The 24,315-nt window shown below is 59.3% G+C and overlaps 1 protein-coding gene across 1 annotated transcript in view; it reads left to right on the top strand.

Annotated features, from left to right (window-relative positions):
• The first annotated feature begins 239 nt into the window (after positions 1-239).
• LOC138361416 (peptidyl-prolyl cis-trans isomerase-like) overlaps positions 240-24,315 on the top strand; it is a 44,504-nt gene continuing 20,428 nt past the window's right edge. Inside the window, exon 1 of the mRNA XM_069320747.1 lies at positions 240-403. Coding sequence (XP_069176848.1) covers positions 287-403 — 117 coding nt within the window. The 5' untranslated portion in view covers positions 240-286. The remainder of the gene's footprint in view (positions 404-24,315) is intronic.

Genomic DNA, 24,315 nt, shown 5'->3' with positions numbered 1-24,315 from the left:
TTGTGTTGGTAATGACAGGTGCAGGAGACCATCAGGGAGGCCCTGGAGATGATGACCACAAAGACAGGTGCCACAGCTAACCCCGTACACCTGGGAGACTCAGCCTCCACCATTAATGTTTGTGTTGGTAATGACAGGTGCAGGAGACCATCAGGGAGGCCCTGGAGATGATGACCACAGAGACAGGTGCCACAGCTAACCCCGTACACCTGGGAGACTCAGCCTCCACCATTAATGTTTGTGTTGGTAATGACAGGTGCAGGAGACCATCAGGGAGGCCCTGGAGATGATGACCACAGAGACAGGTGCCACAGCTGACCCCGTACACCTGGGAGACTCAGCCTCCAGCATCATGGATAAAGTTCAGGAAATCACTTTAGAGATCCCCCAGAAGCAATTAACAGTAAGTTTGTTATTTTCTCTCATAGGTTATACCACAAGTTATTGAGTTGCGTTTTGAGGAGAGGAAGCCTGTTCTTAGGTTTATCGAGGTTCCCCAAGGTCAACTACTGACTTTCCTTAACATACAATCCACAATAGTTGCCTAACTCCTGGATAAATATTTACTGGTTGGTGAACAGAGGCAACAGGAAACATGTTAACCATTTCTGGCCTGCATGGTGATTGAACCCGCGATCCTGGCCCCCTCACAGAGAGCGGGTGACACTCCACCAACCTTTCCAAAAAAGTATACCTAGTTGATGGGGTTCTGGGAGTTGTTCTACTCCCCAAGCCCGGCCCGAAGCCAGGCTTGACTTGAGAGAGTTTGGTCCACTAGGTTGTTGCTTGGAGCGGCCCGCAGGCCCACATATCCACCACAGCCCGGTTGATCTAGCACTCCTTAGGGGAAACAATCTAGTTTCCACTTGAAGATGTGTACGGTTGTTCCGGCAATATTTCTTGTGCTCGCTGGGAGGACGTTGAATCCAGTAAGAGAGCGAACCAAATCAGACCACTGCTGGGTACGAAGAAACTGAAGCCTTAAAATTGCCAACGAACTCCACAACAATGCCAGCACCAACCCCATGCCAGTAGAGGGATGGGGGTGGGAGGGGCTGGAGCTACAGGTCCAGCACCAACCCCCTGCCAGTAGAGGAGGGCTGGAGCAACAGGTACAACACCAAACCCCTGCCAGTAGAAGGAGGGCTGGAGCTACAGGTCCAGCACCAATCCCCTGCCAGTAGAAGGAGGGCTGGAGCTACAGGTCCAGCACCAATCCCCTGCCAGTAGAGTAGAGGGGGGCTGGAGCAACAGGTACAACACCAACCCCCTGCCAGTAGAAGGGGGGATGAAACTACTGGTCCAGCACCAACTCCCACTGCCAGTAGAGAGGGGCTGGAGCTATAGGTCCAGCACCCACCCCCCTGCCAGTAGAAGGGGGCTGGAGCTACAGGTCCAGCACGAACACCCTGCCAGTAGAAGGGGGGGCAGGAGCTATAGGTAAAGCATCAACCCCTGCCAGTAGAGGGGCCTGGAGCTACAGGTCCAGCACCAACCCCCTGCCAGTAGAGGGGGGGGGGCTGGAGCTACAGGTCCAGCACCAACCCACTGCCAGTAAAGGGGGGCTGGAGCTACAGGTCCAGCACCAACCCACTGCCAGGAAAGGGTGGCTGGAGCTACAGGTCCAGCACCAACCCCATGCCAGTAGAGGGGGGGCTGGAGCTACACATCCAGCACCAACCTCCTGCCAGTAGAGGGGGGCTGGAGCTACAGGTCCAGCACCAACCCACTGCCAGTAAAGGGGGGCTGGAGCTACAGGTCCAGCACCAACCCACTGCCAGTAAAGGGGGGCTGGAGCTACAGGTCCAGCACCAACCCCTTGCCAGTAGAGGGGGGGGGGCTGGAGCTACAGGTACAACTCCAACCCCCTGCCAGTAGAGGGGGGCTGGAGCTACTGGTCCAGCACCAACTCCCCCTGCCAGTAGGGGGGAGGGGGCTGGAGCTACTGGTCCAGCACCAACTCCCCCTGCCAGTAGAGGGGGGCTGGAGCTACAGGTCCAGCACCAACTCCCCCTGCCAGTAGAGGGGGGCTGGAGCTACTGGTCCAGCACCAACCCCCTGCCAGTAGAGGGGGGCTGGAGCTACAGGTCCAGAAGCATCCCCTTCCAGTAGAGAGGGGGCTGGAGCAACAGGTCCAGCACCAACCCCCTGCCAGTAGAGGGGGGCTGGAGCTACAGGTCCAGCACCAACTCCCCCTGCCAGTAGAGTTGGGCTGGAGCAACAGGTCCAGCACCAACCCCCGGCCAGTAGAGGGGGACTGGAGCTACAGGTGCAGCACCAACCCCCTGCCAGTAGAGAGGGGGCTGGAACTACAGGTCCAGCACCCACCCCTTGCCAGTAGTGTGGGGCTGGAGCTACAGGTCCAGCACCAACCCCCTGCCAAAAGAGCAGGGCTGGAGCTACAAGTCCAACACCAACCCCCTGCCAGTAGAGGGGGCTAGAGCTACAGGTCCAGCACCAACCCCCTGCCAGTAGAGGGGGCTGGAGCTACAGATCCTGCACCAACCCCCTGCCAGTAGAGGGGGCTAGAGCTACAGGTCCAGCACCAACCCCCTGCCGGTAGAGGGGGCTGGAGCTACAGATCCAGCACCAACCCCCAGCCAGTAGAGGGGGGGGGGGGGCTGGAGCTACAGGTCCAGCATCAACCCCCTGCCAGTAGAGGGGGGGCTGGAGCTACACGTCAAGCACCAACCCCCTCCCAGTAGAGGGGGGGGGCAGGAGATACAGGTGCAGCACCTACCCCCTGCCAGTAAAGGGGGGCTGGAGCTACAGGTCCAGCACCTACCCCCATGCCAGTAGAGGGGGGGGGGGCTGGAGCTACAGGTCCAGCACCAACCCCCTGCCAGTAGAGGGGGGGCCGGAGCTACAGGTCCAGCACCAACCCCCTGCCAGTAGAGGGGGGGCTGGAGCTACAGGTCCAGCACCAACCTCCTGCCAGTAGAGGGGGGGCTGGAGCTACAGATCCAGCACCAACCCCCTGCCAGTAGAGGGGGGGGGGGGGGCTGGAGCTACTGGTCCAGCACCAACCCCCTGCCAGTAGAGGGAGGCTGGAGCTACAGGTCCAGCACGAACCCCCTGCCAGTAGAAGGGGGCTGGAGCTACTGGTCCAGCACCAACCCCCTGCCAGTAGAGGGAGGCTGGAGCTACAGGTCCAGCACGAACCCCCTGCCAGTAGAAGGGGGCTGGAGCTACTGGTCCAGCACCAACGCCCTGCCAGTAGAGGGGGGCTGGAGCTACAGGTCCAGCACCAACCCCCTGCCAGTAGAGGTGGGGTGGAGCTACACGTCAAGCACCAACCCCCTCCCAGTAGAGGGGGGGGGCTGGAGCTACAGGTCCAGCACGAACCCCCTGCCAGTAGAAGGGGGCTGGAGCTACAGGTCCAGCACCAACCCCCTGCCAGTAGAGGGGGCTGGAGCTACAGGTCCAGCACCAACCCCCTGCCAGTAGAGGGAGGCTGGAGCTACAGGTCCAGCACCAACCCCCTGCCAGTAGAGGGGGGCTGGAGCTACAGGCCCAGCACCAACCCCCTGCCAGTAGAGGGGGGGGGGCTGGAGATACAGGTCCAGCACCAACCCCCTGCCAGTAGAGGGAAGGCTGGAGCTACAGGTCCAGGGCCAACCCTCTGCCAGTAAAGGGGGCTGGAGTTACCGGTCCAGAACCAACCCCCTGCCAGTTGAGGAGGGCTGGAGCTACAGGTCCAGCGCCAACCCCCTGCCAGTAGAGGTGGGCAGGAGCTACAGGTCCAGCACCAACCCCCAGCCAGTAGAGGGGGGCTGGAGCTACAGGTTCAGCACCAACCCCCTGCCAGTAGAGGGGGGGCTGGAGCTACACGTCAAGCACCAACCCCCTGCCAGTAGAGGTGGGGGGGCTGGAGATACAGGTCCAGCACCTACCCCCTGCCAGTAGAGGGGGGCTGGAGCTACAGGTCCAGCACCTACCCCCTGCCAGTAAAGGGGGGCTGGAGCTACATGTCCAGCACCAACCCACTGCCAGTAAAGGGGGGATGGAGCTACAGGTCCAGCACCAACCCCCTGCCAGTAGAGGGGGAGGGCTGGAGCTACAGGTACAACTCCAACCCCCTGCCAGTAGAGGGGGGCTGGAGCTACTGGTCCAGCACCTACCCCCTGCCAGTAAAGGGGGGTTGGAGCTACAGGTACAACTCCAGCCCCCTGCCAGTAGAGGAGGGGCTGGAGCTACAGGTCCAGCACCAACCCCCTGCCAGTAGGGGGGGGCTGGAGCTACAAGTCCAGAACTAACGCCCTGCCAGTAGAGGGGGACATGGAGCTACAGGTCCAGTACCAACCCCCTGCCAGAGGAGGGTCCTGGAGCTACAGGTCTAGCACCAACCCCTTGCCAGTAGAGGGGGACATGTAGCTACAGGTCCAGCACCAACCCCCTGCCAGTAGAGGGGGGGGGCTTGAGCTACAGGTCCAGCACCATCCCCCTGTCAGTAGAGTGGGGGCTAAAGCTAAAGGTCCAGCACCAATTCCCTGCCAGTAGAGGGGGGGCTGGAGCTACAGATCCAGCACCAACCCCCTGCCAGTAGAGGAGGGGGGGCTGGAGCTACAGGTCCAGCACCAACCCCCTGCCAGTAGAGGGGGGGCTGGAGCTACTGGTCCTGCACCGACCCCCTGCCAGTAAAGGGGGGGCTGGAGCTACAGTTGCAGCACCAACCCCCTGCCAGTAGAGGGGGGCTGGAGCTACAGGTCCAGCACCAACTCCCCCTGCCAGTAGAGGGGGGCTGGAGCTACAGGTGCAGCACCAACCCCCTGCCAGTAGAGAGGGGGCTGGAACTACAGGTCCAGCACCCACCCCTTGCCAGTAGTGTGGGGCTGGAGCTACAGGTCCAGCACCAACACCCTGCCAATAGAGCAGGGCTGGAGCTACAAGTCCAACACCAACCCCCTGCCAGTAGAGGGGGCTAGAGCTACAGGTCCAGCACCAACCCCCTGCCAGTAGAGGGGGCTGGAGCTACAGATCCTGCACCAACCCCCTGCCAGTAGATGGGGCTAGAGCTACAGGTCCAGCACCAACCCCCTGCCAGTAGAGGGGGCTGGAGCTACAGATCCAGCACCAACCCCCAGCCAGTAGGGGGGGGGGGGCTGGAGCTACATGTCCAGCACCAACCCCCTGCCAGTAGAGGGGGGGCTGGAGCTACACGTCAAGCACCAACCCCCTCCCAGTAGAGGGGGGGGCAGGAGATACAGGTGCAGCACCTACCCCCTGCCAGTAAAGGGGGGCTGGAGCTACAGGTCCAGCACCTACCCCCTGCCAGTAGAGGGGGGGCTGGAGCTATAGGTCCAGCACCATCCCTCTTCCAGTAGAGGTGGGCTGGAGCTACAGGCCCAGCACCAACCCCCTGCCAGTAGAGGGGGGGGGGGGGGGCTGGAGCTACAGATTTTTTTTTTTTTTTTTTTTTTTTTTTTTTTTTTTTTTTTTTTTTTTACTTTTTTGGTCATCTATTGTTATTAATTATTCTAGTTAATTTTTTACATTCCTAGTTCCCATTAAGTTTTTTTTTTCTTTTTACTTAAAATTACCATTAAGTTTATTTTACTTTAGAATTTTTAATCTGCTTTTTTCTTTGTTTTCTATTTTGTAATTTGCCATTCTTACCTTGTTTTCCTGCAATCAGCCTTTTTATGCAGACAAGTATAGACCCAGAACTAAACCTCTTATCCACTATCTATGACAATCATCACTTCAATGATCAAAATTGCAGATATTTTACAGCACATGATGTAAACAATGTATTAACAGATAATCTCAATATCTCTGTAAACAACTTGAACGTTAGATCCCTAGGTAAACACTTCGATGATGTTAGTGCCTTGATTGAAACTATTGACAACAAATTCTCTTTTATTATACTTACTGAAACGTGGTTGAAAGAGGATAATACTCAACTCTTTAACATGCCTAACTACTCGGCAATTCACAACTGTCGTCAAATGCAGAGAGGTGGTGGTACTGCTCTTTACTACCACCAAGAACTAACATGCTTAAAAATAATTAGAACTAGAGACTGCTGTGGGGAGTATATCTTCGCCAGTTTCAGAGTCAAGGGTGCCGAGTCTGTCCTGTCTGTGGGTGCAGTCTATAGAATTCCTAACACTGATGTGTCTGAATTCAACTCAAACCTTAGAAATCTAATACTAGATAACAGATTGAACAAAAACCATCTAATTATCGCAGGGGACTTTAATATTGACCTCTGCGAGCCTGAACACCCTACTGCTGTTAGCTTCCTCAACTGTATGAATTCCTGCTTCCTCATACCCTTAATCACTAGACCAACTAGAATCACTGATAGTACTGCTACGACTCTAGATCACATCTGGACCAACATAACCTCTCCGCTTACTTCAGGTATAATCACCGATAGCACTACAGACCATTACCCCACATTTCTCTTAACTAACATTAGCAAACCACCTCTAGAGACAAGGGAGTTAAGCTTTAGGCTGCACAATGAAACTGCTATAAACAATTTTATAACTGCTGCTGATAATGTCAACTGGGAGTCCGAGTTAGGTAACATAGGGGACATCAACCTAGCAGTGAAATCTTTTCTACAAACAACTCTTAGCCTTTATAACACCCACTGTCCTATGCTTACAAAACAAGTCACAAGCAAAAGACTTAACAATCCTTGCCTTACAAAGGGAATACTTAAATCCATTAACAAAAAACACGACCTTGAGAAGAAGTATAGGCTAGGAACAGTCTCCAAAGAATTCTCAAAGAATTACTCGTTATTGCTATCTAAAATAATTAGACGAGCCAAAACTAAATACTATGAAGATAAATTTACCCAAATAAAGAGCAACATTAAAAAAACTTGGAGCACAATTTCACAAATATTGGGATCAAAGAAGATTTTAAATAACAAACCAACACTCCTTTCCAATAACGTTGGTCAGCTTTCAGCCTCTGATTCTGCTATTGAGTTCAATAGGTTCTTCTCTTCCATTGGGTCATCCCTTGCAAATGATATTCCATCTTCCTGTACTGATGTTAAGGACTATCTTACAGGTAACTATCCACAGTCTCTGTACCTAAAGCCTACTAGTTCCACCGATGTCAATGAAATAATCCTTTCCCTTAAAACCAAGTCTAGTGCCCTCGAGGAGATACCAACTTTAATTTACAAAAAAGCCTCCAGATCTCTAGCCCCTGCTATTGCATTGCTGTTCAACAAGTCACTTGAACTCCAAACCTTTCCTGACATTCTAAAAAAGCAAGAGTAACCCCTGTCTACAAATGTGGTGATCTCACTGATGTTAACAACTATAGACCTATATCAATCCTGCCTAACTTGTCAAAAATATTCGAAAAGCTAATCTACAAGCAGCTTTACTCTTTTCTAGCCAAACACAATATACTTAGCTCTTGTCAATATGGCTTCAGACCCAAAAAAAGCACTAACGATGCACTTATTAGTATGATTAACGTAATTCACGCAGCTCTTGATAAAAAGGAGTTTCCTGTTGGGTTATTTGTGGACCTGCGTAAGGCTTTTGACACTGTCAACCATCAAAACCTTCTTCTTAAATTACATCATTATGGAGTCAGAGGACACTCCCTGCAATACCTCAAATCTTATCTTACTGACAGGCTCCAGTATGTTTCTGTGAATAATACAATTTCTCCCACCCTACCCATCAACATTGGTGTTCCTCAGGGCAGCATACTTGGCCCTCTCCTCTTTCTCATCTACATTAATGACCTTCCAAATGCCTTCCAGCACCTCAAACCAATTCTATTTGCTGACGACACAACCTTCATTTACTCCAGTCCTGACCCCCTTGCTCTAAATGCCACAGTAAATACTGAGCTAGAGAAAGTCCATCTTTGGCTAACTGCCAACAAACTCACCCTTAACATTGACAAAACGTTTTATATTCTGTTTGGCAATAAATCCTCTAATCAGATAAATCTCAAAATAAACAATACCCAAATTTGTAACAAATTAGATGGCAAATTCCTTGGCGTTCTCATCGACCACAAGCTGAATTTCCAGGGTCACATTCTAAATATATCAAAAAAAGTTTCAAAAACTGTTGGCATTCTTTCTAAGATCAGATATTATGTACCCCGCCCTGCCCTGGTTACTCTCTATTACTCCCTCATCTATCCATACCTCAACTATGGTATTTGTGCTTGGGGTTCTACTACCCAAAATCATTTACGTCCTCTCATTACCCAACACAAAGCTGCTATTAGGACAATAACCAACTCTGGCGCCAGACATCACTCGGTACCCTTACTCAAATCTCTGAATATGTTAGATATTAAGTCACTGCACATTCTCTCTTGTGTATTATACATTTATAAAACGCTGAACTGTAATGCCAATCCTGACCTCAAAAGCTTCATTGAAGGTTGTAACAGAACCCATGAGCACCACACCAGGAATAAATACAGTTTTGATATTCCTAGAGTACGACTTAATCAAACTAGAAATGCTCTACAAATCAAGGGACCCAGAATGTGGAATGACCTTCCCAACCATGTTAAAGACTGTACCTCTCTCAACCAGTTTAAGATAAAAACTAAACAATACCTAATAAATTCCCTGTAACCCACCTCACTCCTTTATTGTCAACCCATGTCTGTTATTTTATTTTATTATTATTATTTTTTTTTTTTTAATCAACACTGTTTGTCAACCTATTGTATTTGTGCTGCTTTTTCAGTCATGTTCCCCCTTTTTTTTATCTTTATTTGTATTTGTTTTCAACACTTTTTATTCTTTATGCTCAATTAGTATTAAGTTCTAGATATTAATGTTTTTCTTGCCCGAAACGCATTGCGTAATAGTGGCTTTAGGCATTGTATGTACTAGCTCTATCTATATATCAATCCATTAATGTAACATCACTTGTATGTATGTACCTTACCTGAATAAACATATTTATTTATTTATATTATCCAGCACCAACCCCCTGCCAGTAGAGAGGGGGGGGGGCTGGAGCTACTGGTCCAGCACCAACCCCCTGCCAGTAGAGGGAGGCTGGAGCTACAGGTCCAGCATGAACCCCCTGCCAGTAGAGGGGGGCTGGAGCTACTGGTCCAGTACTAACCCCCTGCCAGTAGAGGGGGGCTGGAGCAACAGGTCCAGCACCAACCCTCTTCCAGTAGAGGGGGGCTGGAGCTACAGGTCCAGTACATACCCCATGCCAGTAGAGAGGGGTTGGAACTACTAGTCCTGCACCAACCCCTGCCAGTAGAGGAGGGCTGGAGCTTCAGGTCCAGCACCAACCCGCTGCCAGTAGAGGGGGGCTGGAGCTACAGGTCCAGCACCAAACCCCTGCCAGTAGAGGGAGCTGCAGCTACAGGTCCAGCACCAACCTCCTGTCAGTAGAGGGGGCTGGAGCTACAGGTCCAGCACCAACCCCCTGCCAGTTGAGGAGGGCTGGAGCTACCGGTCCAGCGCCAAACTCAAGCCAGTAGAGGAGTGCTTGAGCTACAGGTCCAGCACCACCTCATCTGCCAGTAGAGGGGGGGCTGGAGCTACAGGTCCAGCACCAACCACCTACCAATAGAGGGAAGGCTGGAGCTACAGGTCCAGGGCCAACCCCTTGCCAGTAGAGGGGGCTGGAGCTACAGGTCCAGAACCAACCCCCTGCCAGTTGAGGAGGGCTGGAGCTACAGGTCCAGCGCCAACCCCCTGCCAGTAGAGGTGGACAGGAGCTACAGGTCCAGCACCAACCCAGCCAGTAGAGGGGGGCTGGAGCTACAGGTCCAGCACCAACCCCCTGCCAGTAGAGGGGGGGCTGGAGCTACACGTGAAGCACCAACCCCCTCCCAGTAGAGGGGGGGGCTGGAGATACAGGTCCAGCACTTACCCCCTGCCAGTAAAGAGGGGATGGAGCTACAGGTCCAGCACCAACCCACTGCCAGTAAAGGGGGAGGGCTGGAGCTACAGGTACAACTCCAACCCCCTGCCAGTAGAGGGGGCTGGAGCTACAGGTCCAGCACCAACCCCCTGCCAGTAGAGGGGGAGGGCTGGAGCTACAGGTACAACTCCAACCCCCTGCCAGTAGAGGGGGGCTGGAGCTACTGGTCCAGCACCTACCCCCTGCCAGTAGAGGGGGGCTGGGGCTACAGGTCCAGCACCTACCCCCTGCCAGTAAAGAGGGGCTGGAGCTACAGGTACAACTCCAACCCCCTGCCAGTAGAGGGGGGGCTGGAGCTACTGGTCCAGCACCTACCCCCTGCCAGTAGAGGGGGGCTGGAGCTACAGGTCCAGCACCTACCCCCTGCCAGTAAAGGGGGGCTGGAGCTACAGGTACAACTCCAACCCCCTGCCAGTAGAGGAGGGGCTGGAGCTACAGGTCCAGCACCAACCCCCTGCCAGTAGAGGGGGGCTGGAGCTACTGGTCCAGCACCAACCCCCTGCCAGTAGGGGGGGGGGGGCTGGAGCTACAAGTCCAGAACTAACGCCTTGCCAGTAGAGGGGGACATGGAGTTACAGGTCCAGTACCAACCCCCTGCCAGAGGAGGGTCCTGGAGCTACAGGTCTAGCACCAACCCCTTGCCAGTAGAGAGGGGCTGGAGCTACAGGTCCAGCACCAACCCCCAGCCAGTAGAGGGGAGGGGGGGCTGGAGCTACTGGTCCAGCACCAACCCCCTGCCAGTAGAGGGAGGCTGGAGCTACAGGTCCAGCACGAACCCCCTGCCAGTAGAGGGGGGCTGGAGCTACTGGTCCAGCACCAACCCCCTGCCAGTAGAGGTGGGGTGGAGCTACACGTCAAGCACCAACCCCCCTCTCAGTAGAGGGGGGGGGGCAGGAGATACAGGTCCAGCACCAACCCCCTGCCAGTAGAGGGGGGGGGGGGCTGGAGCTACAGGTCCAGCACCATCCCCCTGTCGGTAGAGTGGGGCTGGAGCTACAGGTCCAGCACCAATCCCCTGCCAGTAGAGGGGGGGGGCTGGAGCTACAGATCCAGCACCAACCCCCTGCCAGTAGAGGGGGGGGGCTGGAGCTACAGGTCCAGCACCAACCCCCTGCCAGTAGAGGGGGGGCTGGAGCTACTGGTCCTGCACCGACCCCCTGCCAGTAGAGGGGTTGGGGGCTTGAGCTACAGTTGCAGCACCAACCCCCTGAAAGTAGAGGGGGGCTGGAACTACAGGTCCAGCACCCACCCCTTGCCAGTAGTGTGGGGCTGGAGCTACAGGTCCAGCACCAACCCCCTGCCAATAGAGCAGGGCTGGAGCTACAAGTCCAACACCAACCCCCTGCCAGTAGAGGGGGCTAGAGCTACAGGTCCAGCACCAACCCCCTGCCAGTAGAGGGGGCTGGAGCTACAGATCCTGCACCAACCCCCTGCCAGTAGAGGGGGCTAGAGATACAGGTCCAGCTCCAACCCCCAGCCAGTAGAGGGGGGCTGGAGCTACTGGTCCAGCACCAACCCCCTGCCAGTAGAGGGGGGGCTGGAGCTACACGTCAAGCACCAACCCCCTCCCAGTAGAGGGGGGGGGGCAGGAGATACAGGTGCAGCACCTACCCCCTGCCAGTAAAGGCGGGCTGGAGCTACAGGTCCAGCACCTACCCCCTGCCAGTAGAGATGGGCTGGAGCTATAGGTCCAGCACCAACCCTCTTCCAGTATAGATGGGCTGGAGCTACAGGTCCAGCACCAACCCCCTGCCAGTAGGGGGGGGGGGCTGGAGCTACAAGTCCAGAACTAACGCCCTGCCAGTAGAGGGGGACATGGAGCTACAGGTCCAGCACCAACCCCCTGCCAGAGGAGGGTCCTGGAGGTACAGGTCTAGCACCAACCCCTTGCCAGTAGAGAGAGGCTGGAGCTACAGGTCCAGCACCAACCCCCTGCCAGTAGAGGGGGGGGGGGCAGGAGCTACAGGTCCAGCACCATCCACCTGTCAGTAGAGTGGAGCTGGAGCTACAGGTCCAGCACCAATCCCCTGCCAGTAGAGGGGGGGCTGGAGCTACAGATCCAGCACCAACCCCCTGCCAGTAGAAGGGGGGGGGGGGGCTGGAGCTACAGGTCCAGCACCAACCCCCTGCCAGTAGAGGGGGGGGGGGCTGGAGCTACTGGTCCTGCACCGACCCCCTGCCAGTAAAGGGGGGGCTGGAGCTACAGTTGCAGCACCAACCCCCGGCCAGTAGAGGGGGACTGGAGCTACAGGTGCAGCACCAACCCCCTGCCAGTAGAGAGGGGGCTGGAAGTACAGGTCCAGCACCCACCCCTTGCCAGTAGTGTGGGGCTGGAGCTACAGGTCCAGCACCAACCCCCTGCCAATAGAGCAGGGCTGGAGCTACAAGTCCAACACCAACCCCCTGCCAGTAGAGGGGGCTAGAGCTACAGGTCCAGCACCAACCCCCTGCCAGTAGAGGGGGCTGGAGCTACAGATCCTGCACCAACCCCCTGCCAGTAGAGGGGCTAGAGCTACAGGTCCAGCACCAACCCCCTGCCAGTAGAGGGGGCTGGAGCTACAGATCCAACACCAACCCCCAGCCAGTAGAGGGGGGGCTGGAGCTACAGGTCCAGCACCAACCCCCTGCCAGTAGAGGGGGGGCTGGAGCTACACGTCAAGCACCAACCCCCTCCCAGTAGAGGGGGGGGGGCAGGAGATACAGGTGCAGCACCTACCCCCTGCCAGTAAAGGGGGGCTGGAGCTACAGGTCCAGCACCTACCCCCTGCCAGTAGAGGGGGGGCTGGAGCTATAGGTCCAGCACCATCCCTCTTCCAGTAGAGGTGGGCTGGAGCTACAGGTCCAGCACCAACCCCCTGCCAGTAGAGGTGTGGTGGAGCTACACGTCAAGAACCAACCCCCTCCCAGTAGAGGGGGGGGGCTGGAGCTACAGATCCAGCACCAACCCGCTGCCAGTAGAGGGAGCTGGAGCTACAGTTCCAGCACCAACCTCCTGGCAGTAGAGGGGGCTGGAGCTACAGGTCCAGCACCAACCCCCTGCCAGTAGAGGAGGGCTGGAGCTACAGGTCCAGCGCCAACCCCAAGCCAGTAGAGGAGGGCTTGAGCTACAGGTCCAGCACCACCCCATCTGCCAGTAGAGGGGGGGCTGGAGCTACAGGTCCTGCACCAACCACCTGCCAATAGAGGGAAGGCTGGAGCTACAGGTCCAGGGCCAACCCCTTGCCAGTAGAGGGGGTTGGAGCTACAGGTCCAGCACCAACCCCCTGCCAGTAGAGGGAAGGCTGGAGCTACAGGTCCAGGGCCAACCCTCTGCCAGTAAAGGGGGCTGGAGCTACAGGTCCAGAACCAACCCCCTGCCAGTTGAGGAGGGCTGGAGCTACAGGTCCAGCGCCAACCCCCTGCCAGTAGAGGTGGGCAGGAGCTACAGGTCCAGAACCAACCCCCAGCCAGTAGAGGGGGGCTAGAGCTACAGGTCCAGCACCAACCCCCTGCCAGTAGAGGGGGGCTGGAGCTACAGGTCCAGCACCAACCCCCTGCCAGTAGAGGGGGGCAGGAGCTACAGGTCCAGCACCTACCCCCTGCCAGTAGAGGGGGGCTGGAGCTACAGGTTCAGCACCAACCCCCTGCCAGTAGAGGGGGGGCTGGAGCTACACGTCAAGCACCAACCCCCTGCCAGTAGAGGGGGGCTGGAGCTACAGGTCCAGCACCAACCCACTGCCAGTAAAGGGGGGCTGGAGCTACAGGTCCAGCACCAACCCCCTGCCAGTAGATGGGGAGGGCTGGAGCTACAGGTACAACTCCAACCCCCTGCCAGTAGAGGGGGGCTGGAGCTACTGGTCCAGCACCTACCCCCTGCCAGTAGAGGGGGGCTGGAGCTACAGGTCCAGCACCTACCCCCTGCCAGTAAAGGGGGGCTGGAGCAACAGGTACAACTCCAACCCCCTGCCAGTAGAGGAGGGGCTGGAGCTACAGGTCCAGCACCAACCCCCTGCCAGTAGAGGGGGGCTGGAGCTACTGGTCCAGCACCAACCCCCTGCCAGTAGGGGGGGGCATGAGCTACAAGTCCAGAACTAACGCCCTGCCAGTAGAGGGGGACATGGAGCTACAGGTCCAGTACCAACCCCCTGCCAGAGGAGGGTCCTGGAGCTACAGGTCTAGCAAGCAACCCCTTGCCAGTAGAGAGGGGCTGGAGCTACAGGTCCAGCACCAACCCCCTGCCAGTAGAGGGGGGGGGGCTGGAGCTACAGGTCCAGCACCATCCCCCTGTCAGTAGAGTGGGGCTGGAGCTACAGGTCCAGCACCATCCCCCTGTCAGTAGAGTGGGGCTGGAGCTACAGGTCCAGCACCAATCCCCTGCCAGTAGAGGGGGGGCTGGAGCTACAGATCCAGCACCAACCCCCTGCCAGTAGAGGGGGGGGGCTGGAGCTACAGGTCCAGCACCAACCCCCTGCCAGTAGAGGGGGGCTGAAGCTACTGGTCCTGCACCGACCCCCTGCCAGTAGAGGGGGGGCTGGAACTACAGTTGCAGCACCAAACCCCTGCCAGTAGAGGGGGGCTGGAACTACAGGTCCAGCACCCACCCCTTCTTGAGGTTATCTTGAGATGATTTCGGGGCTTTTTAGTGTCCCCGCGGCCCGGTCCTCGACCAGGCCTCCACCCCCAGGAAGCAGCCCGTGACAGCTGACTAACACCCAGGTACCTATTTTACTGCTAGGTAACAGGGGCATAGGGTGAAAGAAACTCTGCCCAATGTTTCTCGCCGGCGCCTGGGATCGAACCCAGGACCACAGGATCACAAGTCCAGCGTGCTGTCCGCTCGGCCGACCGGCTCCCAGCCGGCTCCCAGCCGACCGGCTCCCTTGCCAGTAGTGTGGGGCTGGAGCTACAGGTCCAGCACCAACCCCCTGCCAATTGAGCAGGGCTGGAGCTACAAGTCCAACACCAACCCCCTGCCAGTAGAGGGGGCTAGAGCTACAGGTCCAGCACCAACCCCCTACCAGTAGAGGGGGCTGGAGCTACAGATCCTGCACCAACCCCCTGCCAGAAGAGGGGGCTAGAGCTACAGGTCCAGCTCCAACCCCCAGCCAGTAGAGGGGGGCTGGAGCTACAGGTCCAGCACTTACCCCCTACCAGTAGAGGGGGGCTGGAGCTACAGGTCCAGCACCTACCCCCTGCCAGTAAAGGGGGGATGGAGCTACAGGTCCAGCACCTACCCCCTGCCAGTAAAGGGGGGATGGAGCTACAGGTCCAGCACCAACCCACTGCTAGTAAAGGGGGGCTGGAGCTACAGGTCCAGCCCCAACCCCCTGCCAGTAGAGGGGAGGGCTGGAGCTACAGGTACAACTCCAACCCCCTGCCAGTAGAGGGGGGCTGGAGCTACTGGTCCAGCACCTACCCCCTGCCAGTAGAGGGGGGCTGGAGCTACAGGTCCAGCACCTACCCCCTGCCAGTAAAGGGGGGCTGGAGCTACAGGTCCAGCACCAACCCACTGCTAGTAAAGGGGGGCTGGAGCTACAGGTCCAGCACCAACCCTCTGCCAGTAGAGGGGGAGGGCTGGAGCTACAGGCACAACTCCAACCCCCTGCCAGTAGAGGGGGGCTGGAGCTACTGGTCCAGCCCTACCCCCTGCCAGTAGAGGGGGGCTGGAGCTACAGGTCCAGCACCTACCCCCTGCCAGTAAAGGGGGGCTGGAGCTACAGGTACAACTCCAACCCCCTGCCAGTAGAGGAGGGGCTGGAGCTACAGGTCCAGCACCAACCCCCTGCCAGTAGAGGGGGGCTGGAGCTACAGGTCCAGCACCAACCCTCTTCCAGTAGAGGGGGGCTGGAGCTACAGGTCCAGCACATACCCCATGCCAGTAGAAAGGGGTTGGAACTACTAGTCCTGCACCAACCCCTGCCAGTAGAGGAGGGCTGGAGCTACAGGTCCAGCACCAACCGTCTGCCAGTAGAGGGGGGCTGGAGCTACAGGTCCAGCACCAAACCCCTGCCAGTAGAGGAGGGTTGGAGCTTCAGGTCCAGCACCAATCCGCTGCCAGTAGAGGGGGGCTGGAGCTACAGGTCCAGCACCAAACCCCTGCCAGTAGAGGGAGCTGGAGCTACAGGTCCAGCACCAACCTCCTGGCAGTAAAGGGGGCTGGAGCTACAGGTCCAGCACCAACCCCCTGTCAGTAGAGGTGGGCAGGAGCTACAGGTCCAGCACCAACCCCCAGCCAGTAGAGGGGGCTGGAGCTACAGGTCCAGCACCAACCCCCTGCCAGTAGAGGGGGGGCTCGAGCTACACGTCATGCACCAACCCCCTCCCAGTAGAGGGGGGGGGGGGGGGCTGGAGATACAGGTCCAGCACCTACCCCCTGCCAGTAGAGGGGGGCTGGAGCTACAGGTCCAGCAATTACCCTCTGCCAGTAAATGGGGGCTGGAGCTACAGGTCCAGCACCAACCCACTGCCAGTAAAGGGGGGCTGGAGCTACAGGTCCAGCACCAACCCCCTGCCAGTAGAGGGGGAGGGCTGGAGCTACAGGTACAACTCCAACCCCCTGCCAGTAGAGGGGGGGCTGGAGCTACTGGTCCAGCACCTACCCCCTGCCAGTAGAGGGGGGCTGGAGCTACAGGTCCAGCACCTACCCCCTGCCAGTAAAGGGGGACTGGAGCTACAGGTACAACTCCAACCCCCTGCCAGTAGAGGAGGGGCTGGAGCTACAGGTCCAGCACCACCCCCCTGCCAGTAGAGGGGGGCTGGAGCTACTGGTCCAGCACCAACCCCCTGCCAGTAGGGGGGGGCTGGAGCTACAAGTCCAGTACCAACCCCCTGCCAGAGGAGGGTCATGGAGCTACAGGTCTAGCACCAACCCCTTGCCAGTAGAGAGGGGCTGGAGCTACAGGTCCAGCACCAACCCCCTGCCAGTAGAGGGGGGGGGGCTGGAGCTACAGGTCCAGCACCATCCCCCTGTCAGTAGAGTGGGGCTGGAGCTACAGGTCCAGCACCAATCCCCTGCCAGTAGAGGGGGGGCTGGAGCTACAGATCCAGCACCAACCCCCTGCCAGTAGAGGGGGGGGGGGCGCTGGAGCTACAGGTCCAGCACCAACCCCCTGCCAGTAGAGGGGGGCTGGAACTACAGGTCCAGCACCCACCCCTTGCCAGTAGTGTGGGGCTGGAGCTACAGGTCCAGCACCAACCCCCTGCCAATAGAGCAGGGCTGGAGCTACAAGTCCAACACCAACCCCCTGCCAGTAGAGGGGGCTAGAGCTACAGGTCCAGCTCCAACCCCCAGCCAGTAGAGGGGGGCTGGAGCTACAGGTCCAGCACCAACCCCCTGCCAGTAGAGGGGGGCTGGAGCTATAGGTCCAGCACCAACCCTCTTCCAGTAGAGGTGGGCTGCAGCTACAGGTCCAGCACCAACCCCCAGCCAGTAGAGGGGGGGCTGGAGCTACAGGCCCAGCACCAACCCCCTGCCAGTAGAGGGGGGGCTGGAGCTACACGTCAAGCACCAACCCCCTCCCAGTAGAGGTGGAGGGCAAGAGATACAGGTGCAGAACCCACCCCCTGCCAGTAAAGGGGGGCTGGAGCTACAGGTCCAGCACCTACCCCCTGCCAGTAGAGGGGGGCTGGAGCTATAGGTCCAGCACCAACCTTCTTCCAGTAGAGGTGGGCTGGAGCTACAGGTCCAGCACCAACCCCCAGCCAGTAGAGGGGGGGCTGGAGCTACAGGCCCAGCACCAACCCCCTGCCAGTAGAGGGGGGGCTGGAGCTACACGTCAAGCACCAACCCCCTCCCAGTAGAGGTGGAGGGCAAGAGATACAGGTGCAGAACCCACCCCCTGCCAGTAAAGGGGGGCTGGAGCTACAGGTCCAGCACCTACCCCCTGCCAGTAGAGGGGGGCTGGAGCTATAGGTCCAGCACCAACCCTCTTCCAGTAGAGGTGGGCTGCAGCTACAGGTCCAGAACCAACCCCCTGCCAGTAGAGGGGGCTAGAGCTACAGATCCAGCACCAACCCCCATTGCCAGTAGAGGGGGGGGGCTGGAGCTACAGGTCCAGCACCAACCCCCTGCCAGTAGAGCGGGGGGGCTGGAGCTACTGGTCCAGCACCAACCCCCTGCCAGTAGAGGGTGGGGGGCTGGAGCTTCAGGTCCAGCACCAACCCCCTGCCAGTAGAGGAGGGGGGGCTGGAGCTACTGGTCCAGCACCAACCCGCTGCCAGTAGAGGGGGGCTGGAGCTACAGGTCCAGCACCAACCATCTGCCAGTTTAAGGGGTCCTGGAGCTTCAGGTCCAGCACCAATCCCCTGCCAGTAGAGGGGGGTGGGCTGGAGCTACAGGTCCAGCACCAACCCCCTGCCAGTAGAGGAGGGGGGGCTGGAGCTACTGGTCCAGCACCAACCCCCTGCCAGTAGAGGGGGGCTGGAGCTACAGGTCCAGCACCAACCATCTGCCAGTTTAAGGGGTCCTGGAGCTTCAGGTCCAGCACCAATCCCCTGCCAGTAGAGGGGGGTGGGCTGGAGCTACAGGTCCAGCACCAACCCCCTGCCAGTAGAGGGGGGGGGGCTGGAGCTACAGGTCCAGCACCACCTCTCTACCAGTAGAGGGGGGCTGGAGCTACAGGTCCAGCACCAACCCGCTGCCAGTAGAGGGGGGCTGGAGCTACAGGTCCAGCACCAAACCCCTGCCAGTAGAAGGGGGCTGGAGCAACAGGTCCAGCACCAACCCCCTGCCAGTAGAGGAGGGCTGGAGCTACAGGTCCAGCGCCAACCCCAAGCCAGTAGAGGGGGGCTTGAGCTACAGGTCCAGCACCACCCCTCTGCCAGTAGAGGGGGGGCTGGAGCTACAAGTCCAGCACCAACCACCTGCCAATAGAGGGAAGGCTGGTGCTACAGGTCCAGGGCCAACCCCCTGCCAGTTGAGGAGGCTGGAGCTACAGGTCCAGCACCAACCCCCTGCCAGTAGAGGGAAGGCTGGAGCTTCAGGTCCAGGGCCAACCCCCTGCCAGTAAAAGGGGCTGGAGTTACAGGTCCATAACCAACCCCCTGCCAGTTGAGGAGGGCTGGAGCTACAGGTCCAGCGCCAACCCCCTGCCAGTAGAGGTGGGCAGGAGCTACAGGTCCAGCACCAACCCCCAGCCAGTAGAGGGGGGCTGGAGCTACAGGTCCAGCACCAACCCCCTGCCAGTAGAGGGGGGGCTGGAGCTACACGTCAAGCACCAACCCCCTCCCATTAGAGGGGGGGCTGGAGATACAGGTGCAGCACCTACCCCCTGCCAGTAGAGGGGGGCTGGAGCTACAGGTCCAGCACCTACCCCCTGCCAGTAGAGGGGGGCTGGAGCTACAAGTCCAGCACGAAACCCCTGCCAGTAGAGGGGGGATGGAGCTACTGGTCCAGCACTAACCCCCTGCCAGTATAGGGGGGGCTGGAGCTATAGGTCCAGCACCTACCCCCTACCAGTAGAGGGGGGCTGGAGCTACAGGTCCAACACGAACCCCCTGCCAGTAGAGGGGAGCTGGAGCTACTGGTCCAGCACCTACCCCCTGCCAGTAGAGGGGGAGGGCTGGAGCTACAGGTACAACTCCAACCCCCTGCCAGTAGAGGGGGGCTGGAGCTACTGGTCCAGCACCTACCCCCTGCCAGTAGAGGGGGAGGGCTGGACCTACAGGTACAACTCCAACCCCCTGCCAGTAGAGGGGGGCTGGAGCTACTGGTCCAGCACCTACCCCCTGCCAGTAGAGGGGGGCTGGAGCTACAGGTCCAGCAATTACCCTCTGCCAGTAAATGGGGGCTGGAGCTACAGGTCCAGCACCAACCCACTGCCAGTAAAGGGGGGCTGGAGCTACAGGTCCAGCACCAACCCCCTGCCAGTAGAGGGGGAGGGCTGGAGCTACAGGTACAACTCCAACCCCCTGCCAGTAGAGGGGGGCTGGAGCTACTGGTCCAGCACCTACCCCCTGCCAGTAGAGGGGGGCTGGAGCTACAGGTCCAGCACCTACCCCCTGCCAGTAAAGGGGGACTGGAGCTACAGGTACAACTCCAACCCCCTGCCAGTAGAGGAGGGGCTGGAGCTACAGGTCCAGCACCAACCCCCTGCCAGTAGAGGGGGGCTGGAGCTACTGGTCCAGCACCAACCCCCTGCCAGTAGGGGGGGGCTGGAGCTACAAGTCCAGTACCAACCCCCTGCCAGAGGAGGGTCATGGAGCTACAGGTCTAGCACCAACCCCTTGCCAGTAGAGAGGGGCTGGAGCTACAGGTCCAGCACCAACCCCCTGCCAGTAGAGGGGGGGGGGGCTGGAGCTACAGGTCCAGCACCATCCCCCTGTCAGTAGAGTGGGGCTGGAGCTACAGGTCCAGCACCAATCCCCTGCCAGTAGAGGGGGGGCTGGAGCTACAGATCCAGCACCAACCCCCTGCCAGTAGAGGGGGGGGGGGCTGGAGCTACAGGTCCAGCACCAACCCCCTACCATTAGAGGGGGGGCTGGAGCTACTGGTCCTGCATCGACCCCCTGCCAGTAGAGGGGGGGCTGGAGCTACAGTTGCAGCACCAACCCCCTGCCAGTAGAGGGGGGCTGGAACTACAGGTCCAGCACCCACCCCTTGCCAGTAGTGTGGGGCTGGAGCTACAGGTCCAGCACCAACCCCCTGTCAATAGAGCAGGGCTGGAGCTACAAGTCCAACACCAACCCCCTGCCAGTAGAGGGGGCTAGAGCTACAGGTCCAGCTCCAACCCCCAGCCAGTAGAGCTGGGCTGGAGCTACAGGTCCAGCACCAACCCCCTCCCAGTAGAGGGGGGGGGGGCAGGAGATACAGGTGCAGCACCTACCCCCTGCCAGTAAAGGGGGGCTGGAGCTACAGGTCCAGCACCTACCCCCTGCCAGTAGAGGGGGGCTGGAGCTATAGGTCCAGCACCAACCCTCTTCCAGTAGAGGTGGGCTGGAGCTACAGGTCCAGCACCAACCCCCAGCCAGTAGAGGGGGGGCTGGAGCTACAGGCCCAGCACCAACCCCCTGCCAGTAGAGGGGGGGCTGGAGCTACACGTCAAGCACCAACCCCCTCCCAGTAGAGGTGGAGGGCAAGAGATACAGGTGCAGAACCTACCCCCTGCCAGTAAAGGGGGGCTGGAGCTACAGGTCCAGCACCTACCCCCTGCCAGTAGAGGGGGGCTGGAGCTACAGGTCCAGCACCAACCATCTGCCAGTTTAAGGGGTCCTGGAGCTTCAGGTCCAGCACCAATCCCCTGCCAGTAGAGGGGGGGCTGGAGCTACAGGTCCAGCACCAACCCCCTGCCAGTAGAGGGGGGGGGGGCTGGAGCTACAGGTCCAGCACCACCTCTCTACCAGTAGAGGGGGGCTGGAGCTACAGGTCCAGCACCAACCCGCTGCCAGTAGAGGGGGGCTGGAGCTACAGGTCCAGCACCAAACCCCTGCCAGTAGAAGGGGGCTGGAGCAACAGGTCCAGCACCAACCCCCTGCCAGTAGAGGAGGGCTGGAGCTACAGGTCCAGCGCCAACCCCAAGCCAGTAGAGGGGGGCTTGAGCTACAGGTCCAGCACCACCCCTCTGCCAGTAGAGGGGGGGCTGGAGCTACAGGTCCAGCACCAACCACCTGCCAATAGAGGGAAGGCTGGTGCTACAGGTCCAGGGCCAACCCCCTGCCAGATGAGGGGGCTGGAGCTACAGGTCCAGCACCAACCCCCTGCCAGTAGAGGGAAGGCTGGAGCTTCAGGTCCAGGGCCAACCCCCTGCCAGTAAAAGGGGCTGGAGTTACAGGTCCAGAACCAACCCCCTGCCAGTTGAGGAGGGCTGGAGCTACAGGTCCAGCGCCAACCCCCTGCCAGTAGAGGTGGGCAGGAGCTACAGGTCCAGCACCAACCCCCAGCCAGTAGAGGGGGGCTGGAGCTACAGGTCCAGCACCAACCCCCTGCCAGTAGAGGGGGGGCTGGAGCTACACGTCAAGCACCAACCCCCTCCCATTAGAGGGGGGGGCTGGAGATACAGGTGCAGCACCTACCCCCTGCCAGTAGAGGGGGGCTGGAGCTACAGGTCCAGCACCTACCCCCTGCCAGTAGAGGGGGGCTGGAGCTACAGGTCCAGCACCAACCCCCTGCCAGTAGAGGGGGGCTGGAGCTACAAGTCCAGCACGAAACCCCTGCCAGTAGAAGGGGGATGGAGCTACTGGTCCAGCACTAACCCCCTGCCAGTATGGGGGGGGGGCTGGAGCTATAGGTCCAGCACCTACCCCCTACCAGTAGAGGGGGGCTGGAGCTACAGGTCCAGCACGAACCCCCTGCCAGTAGAGGGGAGCTGGAGCTACTGGTCCAGCACCAACCCTCTTCCAGTAGAGGGGGGCTGGAGCTTCAGGTCCAGCACCAACCCCCTGCCAGTAGAGGGGGGAGGCTGGAGTTACTGGTACAGCACCAACCCCCTGCCAGTAGAGGGGGGCTGAAGCTATAGGTCCAGCACGAACCCCCTGCCAGTAGAGGGGGGCTGGAGCTACTGGTCCAGCACTAACCCCCTGCCAGTAGAGGGGGGCTGGAGCTACAAGTCCAGCACCAACCCTCTTCCAGTAGAGGGGGGCTGGAGCTACAGGTCAAGCAGCTACCCCCTGCCAGTAGAGGGGGGTTGGAACTTCAGGTCCAGCACCAACCATCTGCCAGTTTAAGGGGTCCTGGAGCTTCAGGTCCAGCACCAGTCCCCTGCCAGTAGAGGGGGGGCTGGAGCTACAGGTCCAGCACCAACCCCCTGCCAGTAGAGGAAGGTTGGAGCTACAGGTCCAGCACCAACCATCTGCCAGTAGAAGGGGTCCTGGAGCTTCAGGTCCAGCACCAATCCCCTGCCAGTAGAGGGGGGGGCTGGAGTTACAGGTCCAGCATCAACCCCCTGGCAGTGGAAGGGGGGGCTGGAGCTACAGGTCCAGCCCCACCCCTCTACCAGTAGAGGGGGGCTGGAGCTACAGGTCCAGCACCATCCCGCTGCCAGTAGAGGGGGGCTGGAGCTACAGGTCCAGCACCAAACCCCTGCCAGTAGAGGGGGGCTGGAGCTACACGTCAAGCACCAACCCCCTCCCAGTAGAGGGGGGGGGGCTGGAGATACAGGTCCAGCACCTACCCCCTGCCAGTAGAGGGGGGCTGGAGCTACAGGTCCAGCACCTACCCCCTGCCAGTAAAGGGGGGCTGGAGCTACAGGTCCAGCACCAACCCACTGCCAGTAAAGGGGGGCTGGAGCTACAGGTCCAGCACCAACCCCCTGCCAGTAGAGGGGGAGGGCTGGAGCTACAGGTACAACTCCAACCCCCTGCCAGTAGAGGGGGGCTGGAGCTACTGGTCCAGCACCTACCCCCTGCCAGTAGAGGGGGAGGGCTGGAGCTACAGGTACAACTCCAACCCCCTGCCAGTAGAGGGGGGCTGGAGCTACTGGTCCAGCACCTACCCCCTGCCAGTAGAGGGGGGCTGGAGCTACAGGTCCAGAACCAACCCCCTGCCAGTTGAGGAGGGCTGGAGCTACAGGTCGAGCGCCAACCCCCTGCCAGTAGAGGTGGGCAGGAGCTACAGGTCCAGCACCAACCCCCAGCCAGTAGAGGGGGGCTGGAGCTACAGGTCCAGCACCAACCCCCTGCCAGTAGAGGGGGGGCTCGAGCTACACGTCATGCACCAACCCCCTCCCAGTAGAGGGGGGGGGGGGCTAGAGATACAGGTCCAGCACCTACCCCCTGCCAGTAGAGGGGGGCTGGAGCTACAGGTCCAGCAATTACCCTCTGCCAGTAAATGGGGGCTGGAGCTACAGGTCCAGCACCAACCCACTGCCAGTAAAGGGGGGCTGGAGCTACAGGTCCAGCAAAAACCCCCTGCCAGTAGAGGGGGAGGGCTGGAGCTACAGGTACAACTCCAACCCCCTGCCAGTAGAGGGGGGCTGGAGCTACTGGTCCAGCACCTACCCCCTGCCAGTAGAGGGGGGCTGGAGCTACTGGTCCAGCACCAACCCCCTGCCAGTAGGGGGGGGCTGGAGCTACAAGTCCAGTACCAACCCCCTGCCAGAGGAGGGTCATGGAGCTACAGGTCTAGCACCAACCCCTTGCCAGTAGAGAGGGGCTGGAGCTACAGGTCCAGCACCAACCCCCTGCCAGTAGAGGGGGGGGGGCTGGAGCTACAGGTCCAGCACCATCCCCCTGTCAGTAGAGTGGGGCTGGAGCTACAGGTCCAGCACCAATCCCCTGCCAGTAGAGGGGGGGCTGGAGCTACAGATCCAGCACCAACCCCCTGCCAGTAGAGGGGGGGGGGCTGGAGCTACAGGTCCAGCACCAACCCCCTACCATTAGAGGGGGGGCTGGAGCTACTGGTCCTGCATCGACCCCCTGCCAGTAGAGGGGGGGCTGGAGCTACAGTTGCAGCACCAACCCCCTGCCAGTAGAGGGGGGCTGGAACTACAGGTCCAGCACC

This window comes from Procambarus clarkii, unplaced genomic scaffold (genome assembly GCF_040958095.1).
Source record: "Procambarus clarkii isolate CNS0578487 unplaced genomic scaffold, FALCON_Pclarkii_2.0 HiC_scaffold_375, whole genome shotgun sequence".
Classification (NCBI taxonomy): Eukaryota; Metazoa; Arthropoda; class Malacostraca; order Decapoda; family Cambaridae; genus Procambarus; species Procambarus clarkii.
This window is presented reverse-complemented; position numbering and strand designations above follow the sequence as displayed.